Here is a 24,774-nt window from a genome sequence, read left to right as displayed (position 1 = left end):
CTTCAAAAACAAGTTCAGAAATAGTGCTTTGTGACATCAAACTCGTTTGAATGCCCGAATGTCTGGAATTTGTCAACCTTCAAAGTGTTCAACATCATCATTAAATTCCTATCAACTCCGAAACATCTTTATGACTTCAACATCTGAGCAGATGTGCTAACAGTTCGCAATCATAACAGTCATTAATTCTTAATCTATTTTCATGTAACTACAGACTACTGAGTGAAACTCATTGACAGTATCCCAAAACCCACTTGCATCCCTTTCACCGTGTCCCTGAAGGATAAGAAAGCAACACATTACCGTTTAGATACGCGTGATGTCTCCACAGCTGCTGCACCTGGTACTGTGTGATACTGTTGTTGTTGTTATTGTTGCCGTTGCTATTGTTGTTAAGATTAATCGTGTTGTTGTTGTTATTGTTATTATTGGCGCCATTGTTGTTGTTGTTGCTGGTGTTCTGATGTATCGCTTGCAGCAGCTGAGACGTAGGCGGTAGGTTCTGTGTGCCACCGTGATGGATACCGGTCAGTCCGTTTGCACCGGGCGTGTTGCTCGTGAGCAAGTTCTGATGTGTCTGCTGTTGCTGCTGCTGATGCTGATGTTGTTGCTGCTGTTGTTGTTGTTGCTGCTGCTGTTGCTGCTGCTGCTGCTGCTGCTGCGGGTTGCCACCCATGCCGAGTCCACCGACATTCGTAAGATGCTGCAAGTTGTGAACAACTTGCTGCAGGGGCATACCGATCGGAAGGATGCTCGGTGGTGGCATCGGCCCCAGAAGCTGACTGTGCACGCCCTGATTGCCCATACCATTGTGGCCGCCGCCGGGTCCGCCGCCACCGCCAGCCCCGGTCGGACCGCTGCCGTTCGGACCGTTCGAGAGGATCTGGATGTGGGGCGATGGGGACGGCGTCGGTGGCCCAATGTTCATCGTCGACACCGGCGGCAAGGGTTGGAATTCCATGTTCATGGTTTGGCAGCGGGGTTTGGCTGTGAGGCTGTACAAGCGATTTTTGAGTAGTTTCTGCTAACACCGATTTACTTCAAGATGCTTAACTAAATTGTGCACGGGTTATTCGTGTTATTACAACTTTTTTCTTCCTATATTCCTCCAATCACACTCACTATTGCACTCTACACACTACTCAAATTCCTCGGGAGCACGGATTGGTTGTCGTTTTTCTCTCTTCTCTACTACAAAACTTGTCAAACACCACTAGCGGGAAGATGTTATCATTCACACTTAGATCTATTCGCTTTCGCTCTTATTTTTCCAAGCAACCACAAACACTGGTTAGCTGGGATATCACAATCACACGAATGGTGGCGACGTTTCGCACTCACACTAAGCTAGAACCACCTGCTAGGAAGCAAAACATACAGACGAACACTTCATCGTGATGAGTATTTACGCGCATACGTTGCTGGCATCTCACGCCATGTTAAATGATAGGCTTGCCGATACACACCTCACACACCTCATCGAGTGGCAGACGCACCCACCCACAGCACTCACAAACTCATACACAAACACTCACACACAAACACAGAGACTAGGACACTAGCCGCGCTGGTCGAAGGACTAAATATCGGCGGCGATCGGTCTACTTCTAGAGGTTAGAACAGGGGAAAGGAAGAAGAGGATGATATAGAATTCTGATCACCAAAACCCGTCGGATGGGTTTATGATATCGGAGGGGGGTCAAGAGGTGGTGTCTCGATGATCACTGCGCTCACAGATCACAGAGCAAACCGGCTGTAGGTAACCGCAACGTCGGGACCGGTCGGGACCACGAGCAAAGACATCTGAGCAACGGCTTACAGAGACTAGTCCACCTACAGAAGGGGTTGTGGGTTTCGGCACCCCCCCCCCAAAAGACACTTCCGAATGCAAGCGTAGCAGGTACCGAAGATCACACGTTTTTCACCGACCGACGTCCTCTGAGCACTTCCTCTGAGTGTTAGTGGAGAAGAGTAGTGCCACGGAACGCACGGGCCTGACTGCCGCTTCCGAAACCTAGCTGGTTGCTAGCTTCCCTTCCCCGGAGGAGGAGTGTTGGTGTACTATTTTTTTTTTTTTGTTTATTTCCGTTGCCCTCTTCTCCACGACACCGGACTGGCGTTGTCTGCCTCGCTACCGCGCGCGCTCGTATGCAAATGCACTATGCCCAGGCAGTGTGTGAGTACGCCGGTGCTGACCTTGTACGTGCTACACCATGCGTTGCGGGTCGCGCACTAGGGCCCTACTCGGTGCTTGTATTGTTACGCGCGCTCTTCTCTATTCAAATTGGCGGCGTTCTAACGAGCACAGCAAAGCGACACTAACACTACACGGCACTACGCACGGGCACACGGGAACGGAACGCGCTCGTGCGAACTTGTGAACGTACAGTCAGACACTGAAGGTTTGTGCGGTCGTAGCCGAAACCGAGCGCAATCGGGAACGTCGGGAACGCGCGCGCGTTCGCAGAATCGGGAATCGGACACCTACACACACCGCCAGCGAGCTTGGTAGTACACCGCAATCCCACGGGACAGTCGTTGTACGTCGCTCGCGTCGTCACAGCGGGAGTGTACTATTCTACTGCTGTGTGCGCTTAGTGTATAGAATAGTGAAACCGCATGCACTGAGTTCTCCAGGAGTGCTCTCGCTCTTTCTCTGGATGCTTACTGTCACGCTCACGCTGTTCGGTATGTGTGTCTTCGCCTCTGCCGGAGGTTGTGAAGGGTTTAATCACTATATCCTGTTCCCGCAATTGTATTCACAGATGCAAATCAAGAACCTACAAGAACTTTGGGGGAAACCCGCCAGTATCCTGCCCGTCAAGGCGAAGGATGGTTCTTGATAGAACACACACACACACACACGCGCGCACACACACAGAAGGTACGGTGGCCAGCTGGATGGCAGCACGCGGGAACACAGCGCAGGGAACGCAGCGGCAACAAAAAAAAACACCACGCAGAAACGTCAGTACGCGATCGCGCACGATCGACCTCGGAACGAAGAGTAAGCCCAGCGCAACCAGCGTCAGGCTCGCCACGCTCGCAAACCGTCCCGTTCGTTCGGCCAAAACCGGGGGCTCCGGGTTCGGGTTTCGGGGTTTGGTCGCGAATCCCCCGCCAACAACACGAAACAAGCAGCAGCAACAACGAACAAAAAAAAACCCACCACGACACCCATTACCGCCAGCCGCCAGTCCCGGCCAGACGCCTGATCACTTTCACTCTTGCGCGTGCAGACGACGAACCCCTCGCCCGCAGATGGTACATCCGAAACCGACGACCGACGTGTTGTTCGCTCTCTTTTCCGCACCGTGCGGCATAAGCCCGCCGCTCGTGTCACGCTCTGGCTCGAGGCAACCCCTTTCACCGTTGCCATCATCGCGGAAGTCGTGCACGCATACACAAGCGAGAAACCCGAACCGACCGCCGGAGTGAAAGTAGTGCTGCCGTGCTGTTGCGAGCGAGCGAGTGCGAGCGGGACCACTTCTGGTGCAAGCAAACCATCACCACCGTCGGTGCTCTCGCTCGCGCCCTTTGCAGCTTTACACGCTTTCGCACTATTTTCCGCGTCGGGGTTCGCCAGATTTGGAGCCCCGCTTACAGCAAAAAGGGGAGCCCATTAACACATACACACACATAGAGGAAAGCACTAAACCGTCGTTAAATCAGTTCCTGTGTACCGGGTAGATACTGTCGGACGATAAACGGACAGCGTGCGGGATAGCAGCACAGCCGAGGATCGCTTTTGCCAAAAACCAAAAAAAAAAAAAGAATTCATCCACACACACACACATAGAGATACTAAACACACACCACCACTCTTTCTACCGGCCCCTGGGAAGCTCGAAGCAAACGGGGCGGGGGGAAACACTTTTACTTTCTTTCTGTACCTTCTCTTTCGCGCGCACACTGCTTAGGTTTCCTCTTCGTCGTGCTTCACCCATTTGCCCGGAAGTGTTTGAAGCGGAATGTGTGCCGGGCCTGGGAGGACAGGCAGACGGAGGACAGCGTGCGGGAAGAAAGCACATCCAACAACCCACCCACCACCCGAAGAGGCGGGGGGGTAGAAAAGCTTGGCAAACGGCCAAGCAAGCAGGCAGGAGGTGGAAACACGAACGAGAAAATGCAAACAATAGGAAAAATCGTAACACGGCCGGAGCGTTTGCGTATTACGTGATGCAAGAAATAATCGTCGCGCCAAATGAGCACACACACACACAGGCCGTTGGAGGAACGGAACCCGATACACACACTCGCAGCTCTGGACGCAATAGATCGGATCGGGTTTGCCTCTTTCGGCGTTTTGGCGTTTGTGCGGAACTGGCTGGCGCTGAGCAGAAACGCTGTTCGACGCTCGATGGGCGGAATGGAACTGTTCCGCGTGCGGGGACAGCACTGGCTGCCACAGAGCAAGACACATGCACACACACACACACGCACAGCGATAAGGGCGCTTCGGTGGGGAAGCTTCCCTGGGAAGGGCAGAACCGCGCACATGCGCACACCGTTTTTTTTCCGAAACACTTCCAGTGGGTGGGGTTTTGCTTTGGGGGCTGTCGCCGGTTGATTGGAGCGAAAGCTTGGATCGCTCGGTTCTGTGCCGTGCTTGGGCGGTAAGGACACTCCCATCAGGATGTGTGCCAATTGTGTGTGTGTAACAGTTGCGGTTCCAGTCACTCTGCTGGACTTGCAGTTGACTTGGAGGCTGATCCTTCGCATCAAATGTCAATCTAACTTGCTTGACAGAAACATGAAATATGCAAGAAAGGTATAATTTGAGTTGAGCATGAGATATTGCCATCTTTTAGTGCCTTTTAACCCAGAAGCAGTACTTAAGCAAGTTCAATTTTAGTCTTCAGCCAACTTAATTACCTAGACATGAGCAGCAAATACAGGGTGTTCCACGAGTTCGCATAGCCTTAACACTTAATAAACCCTGTCTTACGTGAAATGAACCTCATGTAATGGGAATTGGACTATATAGCACCCTTGTTGGACAAATCCAATAGGAATTTTGAAGGAGCCTGTCCAAAAAGGGTGCCATAGAATCCAATTTCCACCATATGAAGTTCACTTGCAGTAGGAAAGGGTCAAGGAAGTGTTCCACAACTATGAGAACCCCTGCAAAACCCTGTAATGCTCAAGTATGTTAAAATACACAATTAAAAATTAAATTTAAATAGTTCTTTGAGGTAAAGCTTTGAGGTACTCTGCAGCCTTTCAATGTGAACCTTTTCCCCGTTTAAACAAAACACAATATTGACATCCTATTGATTGGCTTGCCGCAGGATCCAATCAAACACCTGATTGTGCTCCCCATGTAGTACTGTGCTACGAGACTACGGCTTGCAAGCCGGTTTTTCCACGACTAGACCCGACGCAAACCGGCAAACCAGGCACGTTCTAGGTGGCGTGTACCGTGCTCTACCACCAGCTTCAACCACTTATCAGTGACTTGCTGTTTGAGGATGGTGTTGATTTATTTCCAGTTTTTTTTCTTCTCTTCGCTGGCCTATGTTTATATACCACGGTCCCCTATCTCACCTATGAAAAAAGGGCGAGATCACACAAACACACACTGAGGGCAAGCTTGGCGGTTTGTTTAGTGCAAGCAGATGAGTAAGTGGACACACAAGTGAGTGCATGAAGTCGACAGGCACAGCTACACTACCGCCAACAGTTCCTCCGCTGTAGTTGCACGGTAAGGGCAGTGCACAATTAAACCGATTGAAACTTAATTCACTGTTTCACAGTCGGCTTCGGGGAAGTTACCACTACTATTGCTACTACTACTACTACTACTACTACCACCACCACCAGAGGGCTAGTGTAGTCGGGCTGGGAAGATGGTTGGCGATCGTTTAATTACAACTACCGATGGGAAACGGCAACAACATCAGCAGCAGCAAGCAGCTCACTCTCGACCAAGTAAACCTTCATCTTGCGTCCACGGAGCGGGGGGGGGGGGGGGGATTGCAGCTCTGCGAATGATCCCACCCGCTCCCCTATCTATGCAGCTGCCGCCAGCTTCCGCTCACTGATCGTGCGATCGTGCAACCGGCTGTGTATAAAACGATCAATTGAATGCAGCGGGTGGCGTGCCGTGCCGTGTGCTTCGTGCTCTGTGGGAAAGAGGGTTGTGGAATGCTGGAGCGTACACCGGAACATCATTTGCATCCCTCGCTCGCTGTGTAGCCCTCACGTCTCCATAAGCCGCCCCACCGTTCAGTAGCCGAGAGGAACTTCGATCAACCGATCTGAGCCGCGTTGTGTTTGAGAACGGTTTTTCGCGGCAAGACACATCCAACACCCCGAAACCCCTTTTCCGTATGCACGTTAACAGATTGCACGTTAACTCCTGTTTGTGGGAGAAATTAATATACGTGCTGCTTTTATTAGCACTCCCTTATGTCACTTCGGCCACAATTGTTCTATTATTAAATCATCAGAGCTCGCTGTCTGCTGAGCCCCGTTTGCAAATAGAGAGAAGCAAAGCAAAATAATACCATTGATTGGATTGATTGTTGTACGCCCGTTTCGTCGTCACGTTCTGGCGGTGTGCGAATAGTGTGTGAGTGTTATTAAAGCTCCCTTTTTTTACCAGGCTAACGGCTGCCAGAGGGCAGAAGCTGTCAAAGGTGCTAGATCATCGCTGATTAGTTTGCAGTTAACAATCTTATATGCTTAAATTAAGCTCTTTATTGGTCGCAGGACAATGTACCAATGATTGAGCAGCACAAGGAAGGAAGGACTAACTAATAGTTGTTAGAAGGATTTACGATTTTAACTCGTTTTTTTGCAAATTGAGGTTTACATTTGGCGGCTTGATTCATCTCAAAATATCAGCCCAGATTTGATGAATATGAAATAAATATTAAGAAAATGCTTATTTGTTAAGTAATCTAAAGGGATGGCTCATGTATAATGGAATTTGAAGAACATATGTATCCAACCGGCATGAAATTCAAATAGAAATTGTAACTGAAAATTATCCTTCTTTCCCATTGGATTTAATTTGATTCTTGAAGTACTGATGTAGGCTGGAAACTTATTAGTTTAATTTAAAACGTTAAATAATCGAATGCTTCGTTATCACACAGATTTTTTTGGAATAAAACTGTAAATGTACTAATTGAGAATTAATTTACAGAAAATTTGCGCATTGTATAGATAAGGTTATAATATTGGTAAATATGGTAGAAATAAAAATATTATAATATTTTACCATATTTTGTCATTTTTGATTGATCGATCGATCTTTGCAATCTGACAAATGTTGTTAAAGAACGTTGTTTTAGCAAAACAAAAAATTGAAATGCACTGTACTGCTTTTCGCATACTTTGCTCCAAACGCTTCCAGCGGTTGAAGCGACTCCTCCAGATAGTGAACGATTGTTACCGATTGCAGTCGAGTGCATACACAAACAGAACTCGGCATACATCTACCCCGCCAGTGTGTGTGTATGTGTCTGTGGAGTGCATTTGTTTCCCTCTATTCCTCGACCGCACCGACTGCATCATCACGCTTGCACCATCATTTGCACCTCCTAACACACATTGGCACACACTGCACACAGCAGCGACGGTGACCAGGAGTGGGGTCGGGTCAGGGCGCGGGCCCGACCGCAACAACCGCGAACTGCAGTTTGCGATCGGCGCCCGCGTCACATACCCGGCACGAGCGCAAACTGCAATTAAGTGCACGAAAAAACGCAACAGCAGTGCGGGCGCGCTCCAGAAGTGCCCACGGCTCCAGCTCCCATCCCAGCGCGAGATGAAGTCGTCGGCGATCGTTCTGGCACAGTTTCAAGATCAAGTTCTAGGATCAAGCCAGTGGCCAGTGTGGCGGGTGTTCGACGTTCACCTTGCTTCGCGCGCGCGGCTGTTTCAGCGTTCAAGGCCATTCTCGGTGTGTATGTGTGGATCTGGCACGGGGACAGAGAACGGATGCTCCCGGGCAGGGGAAGCAGCACCGGGCAGCATTGCTGCCACCTCACCAGCGGGCCGTTGTTTAAGACATAAAGACGCCTGTGATGCATCTCGTGCAGTTGTTTAGTTTGCAAAGTTCTGCAAACCAACCGCTGCAATTGGTCAGCGAGCACTTTCATGTGTGGGTTTTTTTTTTATTTTTGCACGCGGTGTATTAGCATTATTTGCGCAATAGAATTGATCAAACGGTGCGCCCGACAAGGTGGGGATGATGGTGAGCGAGCGCCGTACGACAGCTCGTTTAGCGAGCACGGTTGGCATTTCAATTAAGCAATGTTTAATCGGTTTTGAAATGATGCACGTACGGGGTAACATTAATCAAACATTTGATGGGGAGCAATTAGAGAGATCAACCGTTGGGGGGAAGGAAATTGTGTTTTTTGTCTTTCTCCGTTTTACATCTATTACAAAGACTTTGAGATTTTGTTGCAGACAAATGGTCGATCGTTATTTACTTCCAGCTTAGGTTGAGATAAAGCATATGATTTACAGAAGAGAATGGTCGCTTTTTGACTCGGAAAGATTAGCTTTTTTCAAACGCAAATTGAGTTGCTCGTTGGTGCTTCTTAATTTTTTAACTTTATGGTTGTTTTAAGGATTTCTTGTCTTGTCAAATTGGATTGAGCATTAGACTGTGTCTTTAGGTAAAGTATATACCTTCTCACAGTAATATCCTTCTTCAATTACAATACTAATAATATCCTTCTACGTGATTTTTAAGGGTTCTCATAATGTTGGCTCTTTCCTACAGGAAATGAACTTTATGTGACATCATTTGGACTCTATACCACCCTTTTCTGACAGTCACATTATAAATTCCTATTGGATTTGTCCAAAAATGGTCCTATAAAGTACAATTCCCATACATCTTAATATCTCAATAACTTTAAGCGCATAAATAATGTTTTATTACATAGGCAAAATAAATGAAAATAAATTGCTTGAACTTCGTACATGGGAACTAGTTAAAAATAGCTCATTTTCAAAGCTAATTAGAGACTTCGATTTCAGAGTAAGTTGATTCCAATAGCCTGTTTAAACTACATTCCTAGGTATTGTATATTCCAATTCTATTGTGTGTCTCTTTACTGGATCTCTTTGTGATAGGCTTCGCACATTTGTGAATATCTAAAATCCTCACCGCGTATCTCGTATAGAACGAGAAATGCGTATTCAAAGCCCTCTATTCAGCTATGAGCTGTTCAATTAGTCACGGGTAGCCATGTCCATTAGAAGGTAAGCCAGACCCAGACGGTCAGCAACAAACATGAAGAAAAAATCCCGTTTGATACAGCCCTTAAAATGTCGGTTTGCGGTGCAGATTTCTATTAAGAATATCATCAACATTTTTGTAGCAAAATTTTTCTTTCCATTAGAAAGTAGTTGCAAAAAGCTAATCGTACGACAATTGTGTACCAAAAATTGTCCGGAACAAGGAAATACGCAGAACAAAAGCCAACTAGGCTCATTATTTGCCCAGAAATTATTAACACAGTATCAAACTGCTTCCGCTGCGAACGGCAGCTAGAGATTAATTAAATTAGACCCGTTTATGCATCTAGTCTCATTGTTTCACCTCATTTCCCTGCAGCAATAACATAACAAAAAAAAACGAAGAAAAAAAAACAAAACACAAAACCATAAGGAAAACATAATCGCAAAAAGTGGATCATCCGAAGCGAACAGTTTTACAGGTACCGGAAAACATCGTGTACCGTCCCAGAGTGTGCGTCCTTGCTCGCTTACTTGGCTAGCCCCACCCAAAAACAGTTCCTCTTACCAAGTCACTAGGGCTTGGGAAAACAACTTCCAGCATTTTCCGTGCCGATACCGTGTCCCCGTTGTTAGCCCACTTTCCGCGTGTGGAACGAGCGGCGCCTGTTTCCCCCCACCGGGGCGCTGCAGGTTTGTGTGTGTGCGTGCGTGGAATGGGTATGCTCATTCCATTAGGGTGAAGGGTGGAGGGGGGGAGTGTTGAGCCGTTTCCTCATGCCGCCGGAGCGACCGAGCGAAACCGTACAGCGGACGGACACGAGGCGAATGCGATTACGCAACGAACGAGAGAGAAATGGAGTTTCCCGCTATCCTCTTCCTACTATTTTGGATCGGTGCGGTTGTGCGGTTTTCGATACCAAGGGGACGGCCGGGGGAGTGTTCAATTTTCTTCCGTATGAAAGAAAGGGGAGGAAGGGAAAAGGTGCAACCAAGTACGGTGGATGGATTTGCAGAAGTAGACACACTTTTTCGTAAAGCTAGTGCAGGTTGTGTCTTCCCGCCCGGGAGATTACTTTCTCAAGTACGTTTGAGTTTGGGAGCTGTTTGGTGTTGTTCACATGTCCCTTTCGTATGAACCTAATGCAGGAGAGAAAAAGCCAGATTTTATCGCAATATTCGTCCCACATGGAATCGATTTCCAAAAAAAAAACAAACATGTGAGCAAACCCTCACGCTCGAAATCATCCATCTCATCCTCTCATTGAAGTCACTTAGCGCAAACCGACCGAGCGGCTAAAAGCAAAGTGGCAGAGGCGTACCGGTGTGTATCATCCAGTGTATCACCATTTTTACCAGTCTCGCAGGACTAATTCGGTGCTGATTGATGCCAGATACCTCTTGTCAAGGTGAAGGTGATGGATGGAAATTGACCAACAGTGACATGTTAATCCAGGCCACAACCAAACAACCAGCACAGAACATACAAATCTAACCACACTTTGCAGAACATGATTTACAAATTTCGCCCTTCGTTTGCACGGTCAAGCACGGTGCCTTTGGGGTGTGTGTGTTATCACAAGGTGCGATGACTTTGTTACATTTGCCCAAAACGAACATCCGTGTGCGATGATCAGGTCGATGCGGTTAGTTTCGGTGCCAAAAAGGTTCTTTCCTTCGAGCAAAACACTTTCCCGCAAGCATGAATTATGAATCGTCGCTCAATAGCGGCATCCATTCATCTTCCCCTCGCGTACGCTGGGATGGGGCTTGGAACACTCGAAGCCTTTCAAATGCCACCCGCCGCGAAGGGGTTTAGATACTTCAGCGAATCGATTTGATGTTGATTAATCTTTCGAAAGCAAACCGATCCCGCAGGAACGCAAAACGCGTGGTCCTGGTATTTCTTCCTCTGTTCAGCCCGTTCGATCGAAACATCGAACCGGCGACACTCGAAGGGCTCCGGAAGGTTGATGTTTTTTCTTCTTTTTCTTTCTCTCTCTCTCTCTCTCTCGATCCGCAGACCCCTGCCAAAGGGCGCCTTCTCTTTTTGTAGTTGAAGGGCGAAGAGAGCGATGTAGGGTAGGTAAAAATTAAAAAAAAAATACGACGGAGATTCCATGCCAACCCTCTCAAGTTCGAAAGAAAGTGAATGGTTGGGGCGGCAGTTGTTACTTGCTTTCTGCTGCTGCTGCCGCTGCTTCCGCGTCCCACCCGTGCGCGGGACGAAATTCGGCGAACGGCAGCAGCATAAGAGTACCCGAAACTGTGCTATGCCCGCCCTCTCTAAGGGAGAGAGAGAGAGAGGCCCTAGTAGACACGTTTTTTGGAGGGGGTGAGAGATGTTGGGATGGTGATTTTTGTGCTGGACGTTTGGGGCAGCGTGTCTTGAACACGTGGACAGCGTGGCTTGGCAACGTGTCTTGGTGATGGAGCTGTGGGACGGAGTTTTTGTACCAGTGTGTTTGCACTCCTAAGCAATGCCGAGAAGACGTAGGACATTGTTGTAGGGAAGGATGGAATATCTGGGTTATTAATATATTTGATCACTCAAAATGAGATACTCGAACTCGGGTAACTGGTACTGATGGTCGGCAACGAACTCTTTTCTCTAAATTAAGCCTTCTTGTTTTCCATTCCATCACTGTATTGGCTCATTTGGGTAAAATCAACCAAATCTCTGTTTACCTCTTTGAACAATATTTTAGTTTAATTCAAATTATGCTTAATAGCTGAACAACTTCATACATATTTATATCTATGAAGCTCTAACAGAGAATTTCAGGTTAAAATCAAGGATTATTATTCTTGTTGGAAATTTATTCTCGCAGTTGAAATGGATTTTGAAATGGATTTGCTTCACAAGATTGAATTCATAGGAAACTTATAAGCTAAACTTTATTCAAAATGACATAATAATAATTATGTTGATTAACTATTAACGAATGACATCCATCGAAAAGTAAAATTAAAGTTTTTCTGATCATGGTCCCACCTATATTTTAAGGCAGAAAGCTGAAATTTTCAGCTTTATCAGTGAAACGGTATTATTGAACGGATGGAACGGATTGTATCGATATGACAGTAATGATGCGCCATGCTAGATTTAAGCAATTGTGTACAAACAAAGAAGAATTTCAAAATTGTTTTATTTTCTTGTTTCTGTTTAAAATTGTATTAAACTTAAAAAACACAATATTTATCTTTCAGCAAAACTAAATCAACAGTTTTGTGTGCGGGTTTGTTTGGAGTGTTGACATGATTTCAGCCACCAACTATCAAACTTCATATACAGGGTTTTCCAGTGGTTCTCATAGTTGTGGGACGCTTTCGAGACTCTTTCTCATAGGAAGTGAACTTGATATTTTGGTAATTGGACTCTATGGCACCATTTTTAGGCATGATTCATGGAAATTCCTATTGGATTTGTCCAACAAGGATGCTATAGAGTCCAGTTCCAGGTATATTAAGTTCATTTCACTTAAGAAAGAGTCAATAAAGTGTTCCACAGCTTTGAGAACCCCTGGAAAACCCTGTAAAACAGACGGCTGATATCGTAAAAGCACTCAATGTTTGGTATTCAAAGAAAAAATATATTACCATGAAGTTTTATTTAAAAACATAATATACTAGTATACATAGAAGACATGAATATGTGTTTCACAAATATATTGTGTCAAACAATTCCTATTAAACAGTAATATAAAATTTTTATTAAATTATATTACTAAAATTAAATAAACATTTAATTCTATACGTTATTTAAGTTTCTAAAATTCATCTCGTATGGTAAGCCAATGTAAAGCGGTGGATTATTGAATGTCAAAGAATCAATAATTTATTTCTTAGGTGATCCCTTTATGAGTATTTTATTCCATTTTTTTATACAATCCATAGCCTCATTTCAAAATACTACAAATTTTAAGCTTTCATCCACGGCACTCTCCGATTGTAGCTAAATGGAAAACTCATGCTGATGAGCAGCCATAGTTCAGCCACCTTCCTGCCGCTGCTGCTTCTACTGCTGCTGACGGACGAGATCGTGGCTAATTGTGCCGTCGGGTCATCCGCGGATGCGCATCAACCGTTTTGATCGGCCAAAGCCGGGGCCAAATCGCAAGAGGAAATGATCATTTCCTCTCCGGCGTGGCGCGTGTGTATCGGTCTTATGGTATGTGCTTTTCTCGTCATTTCATGTTTTTTCCTTCTTTTTTTCGGGAGGTCAATCACCGATCGATCGGTTCGCCGCCGCCGCCGTCATCAATCACGAATCAACGAGAGATTGTGGCATTCGGAAAATTGCTCCGTGCGGGCTACAAGCAAAAAGTCCTCCCACATTCACCTTTCGTAATGAATTTCCTTCGCTAACAGGGCGGCAAGATGCGCAAGCCACACAGCGCAGAGATAGAGTGTCGGAATGCCGAAAATACCGATAGCCGATCGAAAAAACCGTCCATTTCGATCCGTCTGCGGGGGGTAGTTTTCCACCCCTCGGCCAGAAAGTGACCGTGATTTAACAGCAGCGGCCAGCACACAAAAAAACAGATACAGCGTCTGGTAGGAAGTAAAAATCGAACCGAAATGCGTGAAGAGGAGTACAAAACCGCACACAACCGCTCACATACCCACAGCGCAACGGCTGGGCGAGTGGAAAGCTGCCAACCGCGAGGAAATGAGCAGGGGAAGGTAATAAGTCAATTAAAATCTCTTCTCGCGGGCCGGCGCAACCTCGCACGGAACCTGCCGGAGCTGTGCGCTTTTCCAGCCCGATTCCGTACGTCTCGTGCGATCCCTTCCGACCTGGCGGCTGCTGGGCAGGCGGAAGAAGCAACAAAAAATCTGCACCGTGAAGCATCCGTGAAGACTACCACGAAAAGCCAGCCGGGAAAGAGAAAGAGAGACAGAAAAGCAAAAAAAACATTCGATCAACGCGCAACACGCGCAGATTTAGTGGTTGGTGTGTGCCCACAGCCACTGCATGAAAACCCCATAACCCTCACAGCGGAGGCGGGCCGGCGGAAAGGCGCACAGAGAGAGAGTAGGAAAGATAGATAAAGAGTCACAAAAGCCATTGCATACGGCGCCCCGAAAAATCGGCCAGTCTGCGTCGGGAAGGAAGGAGAAACCAACTGCCGAAAAATCGAGTTTAGCTTGTGGAGAGGGAGGGAGAGGGGGTTCGGGGATGGTCAAAATTTCACTTTTACAAAACGAAATCGAAAGTTGTTCCAAAGTTCGGCGTGTCTCGCTGCGCGGGACCACCTTTTGCAGGTTCCACTCCACTGTCTGGTTTTGCTCGTGCATCTTGTAGGGTAGGTTTTGTGGTGGGTTTTGTTTGATTTTTCTCTCCTCCTATGTCTCTCTTTCTCTCTCCCGAACCATCCGTATCTGGGCGTGGAAGGGCGGGCTGTGAGGGATGGGATATGTCATGTCTTAGAGAGACATGTTTTAGAGCATTTGCCGGGACGTGTAGTGCGTGGCACGTGCCAGACTGCTTTACGAGCTTAAGCGTGCATGGGCAATGTCGGTCGAACGTGTGTACTATTCGTGGCAGCGCAATAGAATCATCTAGCGGGTTACTGGTGGGTTTGGTTTACATTTAAGGAGACCACACTGGAGCTGGTATCCAGAAACACAGTTGAATTATTAAATATTGCAATAATTGTAAAAATAAAACATTGTTTGACATTATTGTATTATTGTCCATTACGACATATCTGGTTCTCAGCAGAACCTGAAGCAACTTTATAGACATAAATTTGGACAAAAATCCTAATCATAAAATTTAACAGCAGTATTAGTACCTCTAGCTCTATCTGCAACATTTAAATATGAGATGGATATTTTTAAATGAAAGTTAAAGTTTGAAGTTACTAATTTCTCCTAACTTGCGACGTATTCCGATCGTGCCACTCTAATTTGATTTTACTAGCATAGGGATGATACAGCTGTCAAAACGATCTAGAAAAGTAAAGTTTTATTCATTGAATGAATGTAACAAGAGAAAACGCAGTTTATAGAAGAATCATAGAGCTCTCTTACGTATTAATAGTGTTTATTTATTGTGTTATTATTGAGATGATGAGACGATTGCTGATGACGAAAAGGAATAATTCACCCGGAAATAGTGCTGCAAGTAGCCTAGCAACTTTGTTCCAAAATTGTACGTTAACGTTTCTACTAGCTCCTGTACCACAATTATTTACGCAAATATTCTTCTTCTTTCTTTTCAGCTTAGCAAAACTGAATTGTTTGCATATGAGCTACTAATTGGCTACAATATTTCATAATCTTTCGTAAAAGCAAAAACACACACCGCAACAGTAAAATGCAAAACAAATCCCAATCGATCGAGCCTTCGTTTGATGCCATCGGTGACCTTTCCACATTTTCATTTCCTTTTTTTTGTACCAACAACCGTTAAGTTAACTTCCCACAACAATGGAAAAAGACTTTGTGTGTGTGTGTGTGGTTTTTCTCCTCCTATGCGGGGGAACAAGGAAAAACTCATCACCAATGCCAACACGAGCTGATTATTATTTCGCTCTAATTGGATTATCATCGACGACCGCACGAAAACGCGCGACCGAAACGAATACCGCACCACACACGTTGGCCAATTGGCTTAAGGGCTCGGCATCGGATGCATCGGTTGCCATGGCCAGCCTCACGTGGCTTGCGGTGGGCCAGGCGCATTACTGCCCTGTTCTTCCTGTTTGCTGCTTCCCGGGAGGGAAACATTGGACGGAGTCGGTTGGCGTATTGTAAGCACCACCCACGCACCCACATCGCAGGATTAGAGGTGGTGTCTTGCAAATGTCAAGCGAAAATAGCGTCAAAGTATTTAACGCAAAGCTTGTTGCACCTATCGGCACCAGCTGTGCCTGTTGCTGGTAGCGGGAAAGCAAACAATTAAATTGACAGGTAGTGTCAGTAATGCGCCTATTTCAAGCGTTTTAAATCAATCAACCAAAGAAAAGTAACATTTTCCTTCATAAATTGACGCAAAAACAAGAACATTGCTAATTTGCTCACTCAACGGAACCCGGCATGTAAGAGTGTAAATGATTTATTATTATCACACCCGCACACACACACACCGAAACACGAGCGTGTTTGTCCGATCCACTTGCGCAGGGGCCATACAGTTTTGCCACCGTGTCGTCTTATTAGAATATTTAGTGTGATTACCAGCCATAGCCGAACGGGAGGATTTCCCTTTTGGAACCTTCGAGAAATCCAGGGCGAGAAGCGAACCCTGGCGAAGGAATGTTTGTTTATTTGGGTTTGCCGAGTTTTGTTGCCCGCCCAGACACGACAGACACGCTCCCTCCCCCCGTGTGCCATAAATCTGGCCGAGCATTTGAGCAATTTCGTGCCCGAGAGTGAGTGCAAATGCAATTTCTTTGAGTTGAAAACAATTGCTACTAGGGGATGCCGTCTTCACAACATCTTTCCCCTCATCCCTCGCATGTAACTGGTGGAGGCAGAAAATTGAAGTACTCTCACACACAAACACACTCAGCGGAGATGCACTCAAACCTGCTCAGACGCTTACTTCCGCCCAATATTCTCCAGCATCCGATCTCCAAACGTTCGACCACTGGGGCGGCCCCCGCTGCTTAGCGGTCCGGACGGAGCGTTGATTAGCATATTTATAAATTTCCATATCTGCCACTGCCACTGTGCTGCTCCCCATGCCCTTGCCGGCCCTTAGAGGACGGACGTATTTGTTTGGTTGTATTGCCATTACATTATGCGCCAGTTTTACGTGCATGAATATCGGTGATTAGGTGGAAGCTCCGTTTAAGGTGAGGCAAATAAGTGGGGAAAACAAAACAGTTAATCTTATTCCATATAGAAACTGATAAAATGCAATAACCTAGTTGCACTCATGGCAGTTTTTCAGCTCCCCGGCTAAGTTCAATGGCAAATGTGCAAATACTCGTTGCTAGACAAAATGCACTCGAACTGATTGTCTGTATCAACAACGGTGGCAAACATTTGTATTATTTATCACAGAACAGCACAATGTCGTTTAAAATGAGTTGACGCAAGAAAATAAAGAATCTAATATCGATACTTTCTTTCGACCCCCTCTAACCTTTAACGTTCAAACGAATGCAAGTAAGAAAAAAATGCTAATAAGATTCACATGAAACTGTGCGTGTTGAGGCTTCGCCCTGCGGGAATTTCAAGAATGTTGAACCTAAAACCCACACAACTATTAACATAATTTCCCATTCACTATCCCAAACAAATCGATCGCGGCCCCAGGTACGCACGTCACGAAAAGGCGTTTTTCTTTTGCCCTATCACATAGAAATTGAACCATTTTTGTGCTCCATTTTAATTCAATTAAAAACCACATCCGCCCACGATAGCGTGCGTGTATTTGTGTGTGTAAAGGGCAGCTATCACTAATCGAGAGCATTCCCGCTGGATTTGCATGATGGATTGTTTCAGCGTTCCAAACCTTCCCGTCCCGATTTTCCCTCACCACCACATTTTGGGTGAAATTTGAGACGCTCCGGCCCGAACCGGACCGGCGCGGTGCGTGTCCAGCTCATTAGTTGTGATTTGTGAACCGATTGCGGCTCCCTGCCGCGCACCTACAAGTGCACAAACACACACACACACGTTTGGCCTCCAAAATGGTAGCCCACAGGAGGGTTGACAATTTCACCGACCGGATGTGCAAGGTAGCTCTCGGGCTGTGATGATTTATTTTTGTGAAATGGGTGTAATTATGTGTCCCACTTGTTTGTTTCCCTGTCGACCGAAACAGGGGCAACGTTTGGTGCATATATAAAACAGTATTTATGATAGTTTTATATACTTAAATTATGAGCAGAAGCTTCAATAGTTAGCTTTCCCAATATTCAAAGATAACATTTGAATTGCATTTTGAATGCATTTTGTGCTTCTAACTTTGGCCGCCGTAGCGTTGAGAGGCGCTGCGTTATGCGTTACGCAGCTTCTTGTTTTTGCCGCGTAGCGCTAGCGTACGCATGCGTTACGGAATGCGTTACGATCGTGGCATCAGCACAGTGGTTGTCAACTCTTTCGATCGCTGAGATTAATTGTTACTTTTTTTTTAGTTTTTGCTCAAAATTGCGTTTTGGTTTTTGATAACAATAACACTGTAAGTCGCCACAATAAGATTTTTTTTTGAAAAATAAAGTTGATCTTTTATCTCGGTACAGTTTGGTAGTTTACTGACCTTGGTAGTAAAACCGCTTTCCCAGTTGGCCAGCAGCGGCGGCCGCTGCTACTGCCGCCGCCGTTAGCCCGTTCGAGGAATGCTGAACAGAGTGCTGATGTTGTTGTTGATGTTGCTGCTGCTGTTGTTGCTGCTGTTGTTGCGCCTGTGTCACTGAGTGCTGATGGGTTTGCTGCTGCTGCTGTTGTTGCTGCTGCTGCTGCTGATGTTGTAAATGTACAAGTTGCTGCGACTGCTGTTGCTGCGACTGCTGCTGTTGCTGCGACTGCTGATGCTGCTGACCAACCGTTGCCGCTCGATCGGCCCGGCGACGGGCCGGGCGAATTGTCCGGCCCCGTCACGGTTGCGCTGGTGCCGGTGCTGATGTGGTTCTGCAGCTGCTGCGCCCATGGGTTCGAGCGGTCCCGACCGTCCGACGGGTGGTGCTGGTGCGCGTGCTGATGCTGTCCATGCTGCTGCTGCTGCTGTTGCATGTGCTGCTGCTGCTGCTGCAGGTGAGATCGGTTCGGGGAGGGTTGCTGATGTTGTACTTGATGCTGTTGTTGCTGTTGTTGTTGCTGCTGCTGCTGTTGCTGCTGCTGAGGTGTCTGATGAAGGTCATGATCGGTGTCACAATCGGAGGCAGAAACAGTTGCCTGGGCAAGCTCCTCGTCCGTCAGCGATTCGCTCCGTGCCGGTCCACTCTCGTCCGACGACATGCGATAGTATCCTCCCATGGCGGCAGCACTCGGGCCAGCCGGCGGATCGTTGTAGTAGTTGCCGCAGGCCGTCTCTGTACCCATGTTGATGAGTTGATCTGCAACTACTAGCCTCAACCACAGTACTTTTGTTCCACTGAAAGTCTTGGGAATGGCTCAAACTGTTGATTTTGGGCAAAAGTTTCTATATGCCAATCAATTCCCAGCTCACAAAAGTGTTCGTTATTTGCACTAGGTCTCCCTGTCGAGACGATTCACAATTAACGATTGACCGGACTCAGGATCGGCTCGTTGCACCACAGCTGCAGCTTCTGGCAGTAGAACGATACTCGAACAGTTCCGCTCATTTTCCGCAACGCTTTCCACGAAAGGGAATTTGAGAAGCAAATCTGAAATTGTTTATTCTCGATTGCACGCAATAAAACGGTGCTGCTTAATATTTTTCCTGCTTTTGTTAGACACTTTTTAACGATCCAGTTTTACACTGGTCTTAGTATCACTTCACTCACTGTACGTTTCACAAGCATCACTATTGGAGATATTATAATAGTGCACAATAAATATTTGTTGTTTTTGTGGAAGGTTTTTCATTACTATTCGTTTATTTATCGGACTTTCCGGAACAATTACACACGCACGGACTCGCTGCACTCAAATGCTGCAAATGTATACGGAGAAAAGCCAGAACAACGAAAACAAAACACCATTTGATGCGGCACGACGACAGTCTGTGCCTAATGTATCCCCTATTCTAAATAATTATTGCATCCAAAAAATGAACTCCAACTTAAGTAAGCTAATTGAAAACAATACACAAAAACCCCTCGAATTTTGGTTTAAATTTGCATTAAAACCAAACAAAATGAAAAGCTTCTCTTATTTGATCCCTCGTCCTCTATGCAAAGCCTAAAACGGTTCACTCCACCAATAGATCATAACCGCTCGATTAACTAAACCCGATCATATTTCCGATCAAACACACACACACACAATAAATAAACTGCCAATAAATAATTAATCCACTGCTTATTCACCCGCAAGCGCTACCCACGCCACCGTCCATGCACCGTCGAACGGCAAAAATGGATCTAAAGCACTGACGAACGGACCAAACTTGCGCGTCTCAAACCAAACCATCAGCGAGCGCTTCCGGAATAGAACTGTTTCGCGATCGCACTGGCAAGCGTCCCGGTCGGTCGGTCGGCCGCAGTGCCACGGGAAGGTGAACCAAACACGTTTCCTGCACACAGGCTCGCCAGGACGAGCGGCACCAGCACACCGCACCGCACCTCGCCGCGCATCATGCTGGAGAAAATGTGACCCGGGTAGGAGGAGCAAGCGGCTATGAAAACATCCAGAAGTCTTCTGCCTGCCCGGTTTTCATTCACATTTTCCAGCCGGCTGTGCCTCGTGCCCGAAAGGAAAATCACCTACCATCCGGTTTCGGCGGGGGGGGAGGGGGGGGGGGGGGTAAAATGTTCGAAGAACCGAAGAAATGGAACCGTTTCCTTATGGCTTCTCTCCTTGTTGGCCTACCCACTCGCAAGCGCGCGCGGAAAAGCACTAACAAAAAAAGCACACAGACACACACACACACACACACTTCCGGATCGCCCTTTTTTCCCCGCAGTGAAGTGCGAAAACCCGACCCGAAGGAAAGAGCGAAGCAGCGGCCCGCCAACAAATGGCACTGAAAGCTCGCCCGGTACTGCGAACCGTTCCACTGCTCGGGAGGCAAGCATGAGACCGACACAGACACATACACACACAGGGGGGGGGGAGGCCTCCCGGTCACGTTAGTCAGCCAGCCGATGCGTTGGACCAGACGGCACCACCACCACCGCTGCCCACCCATTTGCGCGAGCAGTGTGTGTCAGCGACCAGCCGCCTCCATCGAGAGGAAGCCAATCGAGAGAAGAAACCGGAGGAGGATCACAAACACACCCTCAGCCCGGGGTTTTGGTTTCGGCGAGCCAGGGGGGAAGGATGAAAGGGCGGTTTTGTTGTTCGTGTCACGCGGATCCAAGACCCAATCCCCCCCCCCCATTCCCCCATCCCGGGGCAGAACACACAGAAACAGTGAAACAACAACGAAAAAAAAACCCTTCCCCATTCGGGATTTGTATTTGAGTGTGGCTGTCGCTGTGTGTATGCTATTCATATGTATGCGCACTGCACGTGGCAATCCATGTTTTGCACCACCGCGATGCGCGCTCTCTCTCTCGCTCTCCTGCTCACCCACTCCCCGGGTTGGCTGCCGGCCGGTGAGTTTATATTCATTTTTCCCATTCGAGACGATCCATCACACGCGAAACGAGACGCATCGAAACGCGCTCTCGGCAACGTGCCTTCCAGTGCGGGGGTCGGTTTTCAGCCTTCCCCCGCGGCACCATCCCACCTGTGCAGCAGCGCAGGGAACAGCGGGGTAGTGGAATGGAGAGGAGTAAGCAATTCCCTGCAATTGGCATCCCCGGGCTTCATGCTACACGCACACGCGTCTATATTTTGATGGCATTCGTGTCGGTGCGGGAACCCCTCACAGGCAGCTCAAGCTGCTCGGTGGAGTGTGGTGTGGTGGAAGGTTATTTATTTTAACTTCAGCTTCTCTCCCCCTGCGTATTCAAACCACAGTAATGAGCGGAAAGGAATCCTTCCTTCGAGATCTGCAGCCGGCTTCGCAACAAGGAAAGCGGAGCGGATTGTTTCGCAGCAGCAGAATGTGTCAATTGCAGCTGGATGGATATGTTTGATAAGGAGCAAATTGCACAGGTCTCGGTTGCCTTGGGAATGAAGCATTTTCTAAGGATGGATATATGAGCCCGTCGAACCTTCTGGTCCTTAGCCATTCGTGCTGTTGTTTTAATTCAAGCGACTGGCGGTTGCAAATAAGGTGACACAAATTGTTCAATAAGCGAGATGAAATGCTTCCCAAACCGCTCGAAAGAATGAGCGATTGTCAGGGGGGAACACTCCAGGCCTTGCATTTGCGTTGCTCCGTGCACCCTATTAACACGAGTCGTTGGCTTGGTGGAGTTGTTCCGCAGACAATAAGTTAATTTTGCTAGAAATTTCATTTTCTGTGTGAAAATTACGCTGCAAGTTTGTAACGAATGCTCCGAAATGAAGCATTGCTGCTTCTCACATTCATCTTTTCCCCTTTTTAATTGGTTAAACGAGGGACAGGAGTACTGTACAAGGGTTCTACTGTGTCTTAAGACATTGCTGACAGTATCGTTCGTTTGTTTTCTAGAGATGAAATTGAAAGGATGTGGATTTCATTATGTAAAATACAAACCTTACACACATTGTGATGCACCAGCTGTACAGTTGTGTTAGTACTCACAATAGAAAGCATACCCAGCATATACAGCTGCCCATAGAAAGCTCCATAGAGTTGACACTTACCTAAAATGAAAGAGGGGAGAAATAGGGTTAGTTTCAATTTTTTAGTAAATATTAAGAAATGGCTTGAACAACCATTCAATATAAATTCTCATAATAATGATTAAATAAATATTGTAAAATATCTCGAATCTCTTGCATTCATCGGATCATTTATTTATCTAACAGTAAATCAATATTATTAATAAAATAAATAAATAAATAAATAAAATATTCTTCGTCACACACAGATGTATTAAAATACATTTAAAAAAACAAAGATACTCAATTGATTGCAAAGACGCGTGCATATAAGCGTGCTCCAGCAATTATTGAATTTTAATATGCGCATTTACATCGCAAGCAGCCTTCACCGCGTAGAACAGACGGACAGAATCAGTTTGAATGCAATTTTCCAGCCCGTTTCTCGACCTCACTTTCCCCCTGCTTTCTATATAATCCTCTCCCGCTCGTCCGTTCGCGGCTCCCTGTTCAAATTGCTAACCATTGCCCTCTGAATTTCAAATTCGCACGTTCCTGGGGCAAACGTCGAGGAAAACCCCATTTCTATTGCCGGCTTCTTGCCCGGAGAAAAGGGCCGGCCATGCACAGCTTCACCCGCCCGATCTTTGATCCTGGCGTGATGCTTTTCCTTTGCTTCTTCTCCTTTCACAGCGCCAAATACTAGGAAAAGTGCCGGCACGTTACTAGCAACACTCCTCGAATAAGGCGTCCACCGTGTCCTCCAACAGGTTTCCTGGCGCGCAACCCAACAGCCGCCCTATGGCAGCAGGTCACGCTGAAGTCAAATGTGTTTGTTTACATCGCCCTGTCCCCAGCGGCTGTCGCGTACGCCCATCGTTGGGCCGCCGCAGCAAAGCGTACGGATGGGTCGGGCGAATGTCTGGCGAGTGGCAATAAAATTCGCACATCCGGACGCTTGTTGACACTCACATTCAACAGATCGAATCTCCGAATGTGTCCCCTGCCGCGCCCGTACCACTCCGCCGTACCAAAAAGGGAGTAGAAGATGATAGATGACAGTCCCCACATCCCTAATCGGACACAATCTCGCGTTCGCGTTGCTCTCGCGCCAACCGTTGCTCGCTCTCGCTCGCCCAGCCGGAACACGGCCGGGCCGCACGGGAGTCACGTTTTTCGAACACGTGTCACGCGGTTTTGCTCGCTTCCAAACGCACCTCGAGCTTCGGCCCGGTTGTGGAGGGGAAGGCGAGGGGCCACAGCTTGGAGCGCTTGGGTGGTTCGGTTTATCTGTTCGCCCGTCTGCCGCTCGGAGCTGATTTCTCGCGTGTATTGGTGTGCGATTGCGCCGTAGCGAGTGTGTGTTTCGCTCTGGCAGGCGCTATCAGTTTCACTATCGCTTCCGAACGGCGAAGGTAACGCCGGGTAACGCTTTTTCTATCGGGTGGCGTAGATTTGCATTGGTATCGGGGACAAATGTCGATTTAAAATGTCTAAATATTACATATTAAAACCTTATATTGGGAACAGTGTCCATGATTACTAGAACAACATAAAAAAGTTGTTGAAAAACTTAAATCATAACAATCTAATGGAAACATTTGAATTTGAAATTGGAAAAAAAAATTAAAATATTTATTATAAATCAATAATTCCACTTAGACGTTGTAACCGAATATATAATTTATAACGAGCATATAAAAATCAATCATTAATAACAATAAATAATAAAACATTAACTTAAAATGCATTTTTTAAGTTCCGATGACCGCACCGCGTAACGCACTTCGAATGCTAACGCCATCTAGGGCAAATTCTATCAACTCACGCTGAAACGTTTCATCGTTTGAAACTTTTCAAAGCGTTAGACATGCCAACAATTCAAATCCCATTTGCTCACCGTTGGTCTATTTGTTTTATCTGTTTCTAATTTTCAGATTTTTTTCTTTAATTTGAAATTATTAGAAATCGGTATGCTAAAAATAGACAAATAAAGTACAATGAATTTTAATGCAAAATAATGAGGAAAAATTCCCCATTGCAAGCTACTTTTTACCAACAAATGTTTACACTTTCTGCATCAAATTACATCAATATTATGTTTACCATGATTCATTTGATCATCATAATTGTATCACACTTGTCCCTGGCTGCTACACAATCCATTTTCGAGTGGGAAAAAGTAACGCAAACCATGACAAGTTCAAAAACGCTTCATTATAAGCAAAATAGGGGAAACAAAAAAGGATAAACAATTTTTTGCACATCAAACATCACACACTTGCCGCT

At 46.6% G+C, this 24,774-nt stretch overlaps 1 protein-coding gene and 1 long non-coding RNA gene across 11 annotated transcripts in view; one reads left to right on the top strand and one right to left on the bottom strand.

The window, feature by feature from the left end:
* The window catches only part of LOC1276989 (thyrotroph embryonic factor), a 145,173-nt gene that overhangs the window by 36,335 nt on the left and 84,064 nt on the right, over positions 1-24,774 (bottom strand). For 2 of the 10 annotated variants that reach the window (XM_061647553.1, XM_061647559.1), the window contains exons 1-2: positions 4,177-4,385; positions 304-1,607 (exon numbers count right to left, since the gene is read on the bottom strand). The exons of 3 other annotated variants lie outside the window; for them this stretch is intronic. In XM_061647553.1, coding sequence (XP_061503537.1) covers positions 304-967 — 664 coding nt within the window. In that variant the 5' untranslated portion in view covers positions 968-1,607; positions 4,177-4,385. Of the gene's footprint in view, positions 1-303; positions 1,608-2,668; positions 3,731-4,176; positions 4,391-24,774 lie in introns of those variants that run through there. 5 more of the 10 variants (XM_061647557.1, XM_061647558.1, XM_061647555.1 and 2 more) reach the window with 5 other exon arrangements.
* On the top strand, positions 5,527-7,232 carry LOC133391712 (uncharacterized). The gene is made up of 2 exons (XR_009765172.1): positions 5,527-5,704; positions 5,757-7,232. It is a non-coding gene; the product is annotated as an uncharacterized LOC133391712 (long non-coding RNA).

The sequence above is a fragment of the Anopheles gambiae genome, chromosome 2 (assembly GCF_943734735.2).
Source record: "Anopheles gambiae chromosome 2, idAnoGambNW_F1_1, whole genome shotgun sequence".
NCBI classification, from domain to species: Eukaryota; Metazoa; Arthropoda; class Insecta; order Diptera; family Culicidae; genus Anopheles; species Anopheles gambiae.
Note: the sequence above shows the minus strand (reverse complement) of the source record. Positions and strands in the feature narration are given on the sequence as shown.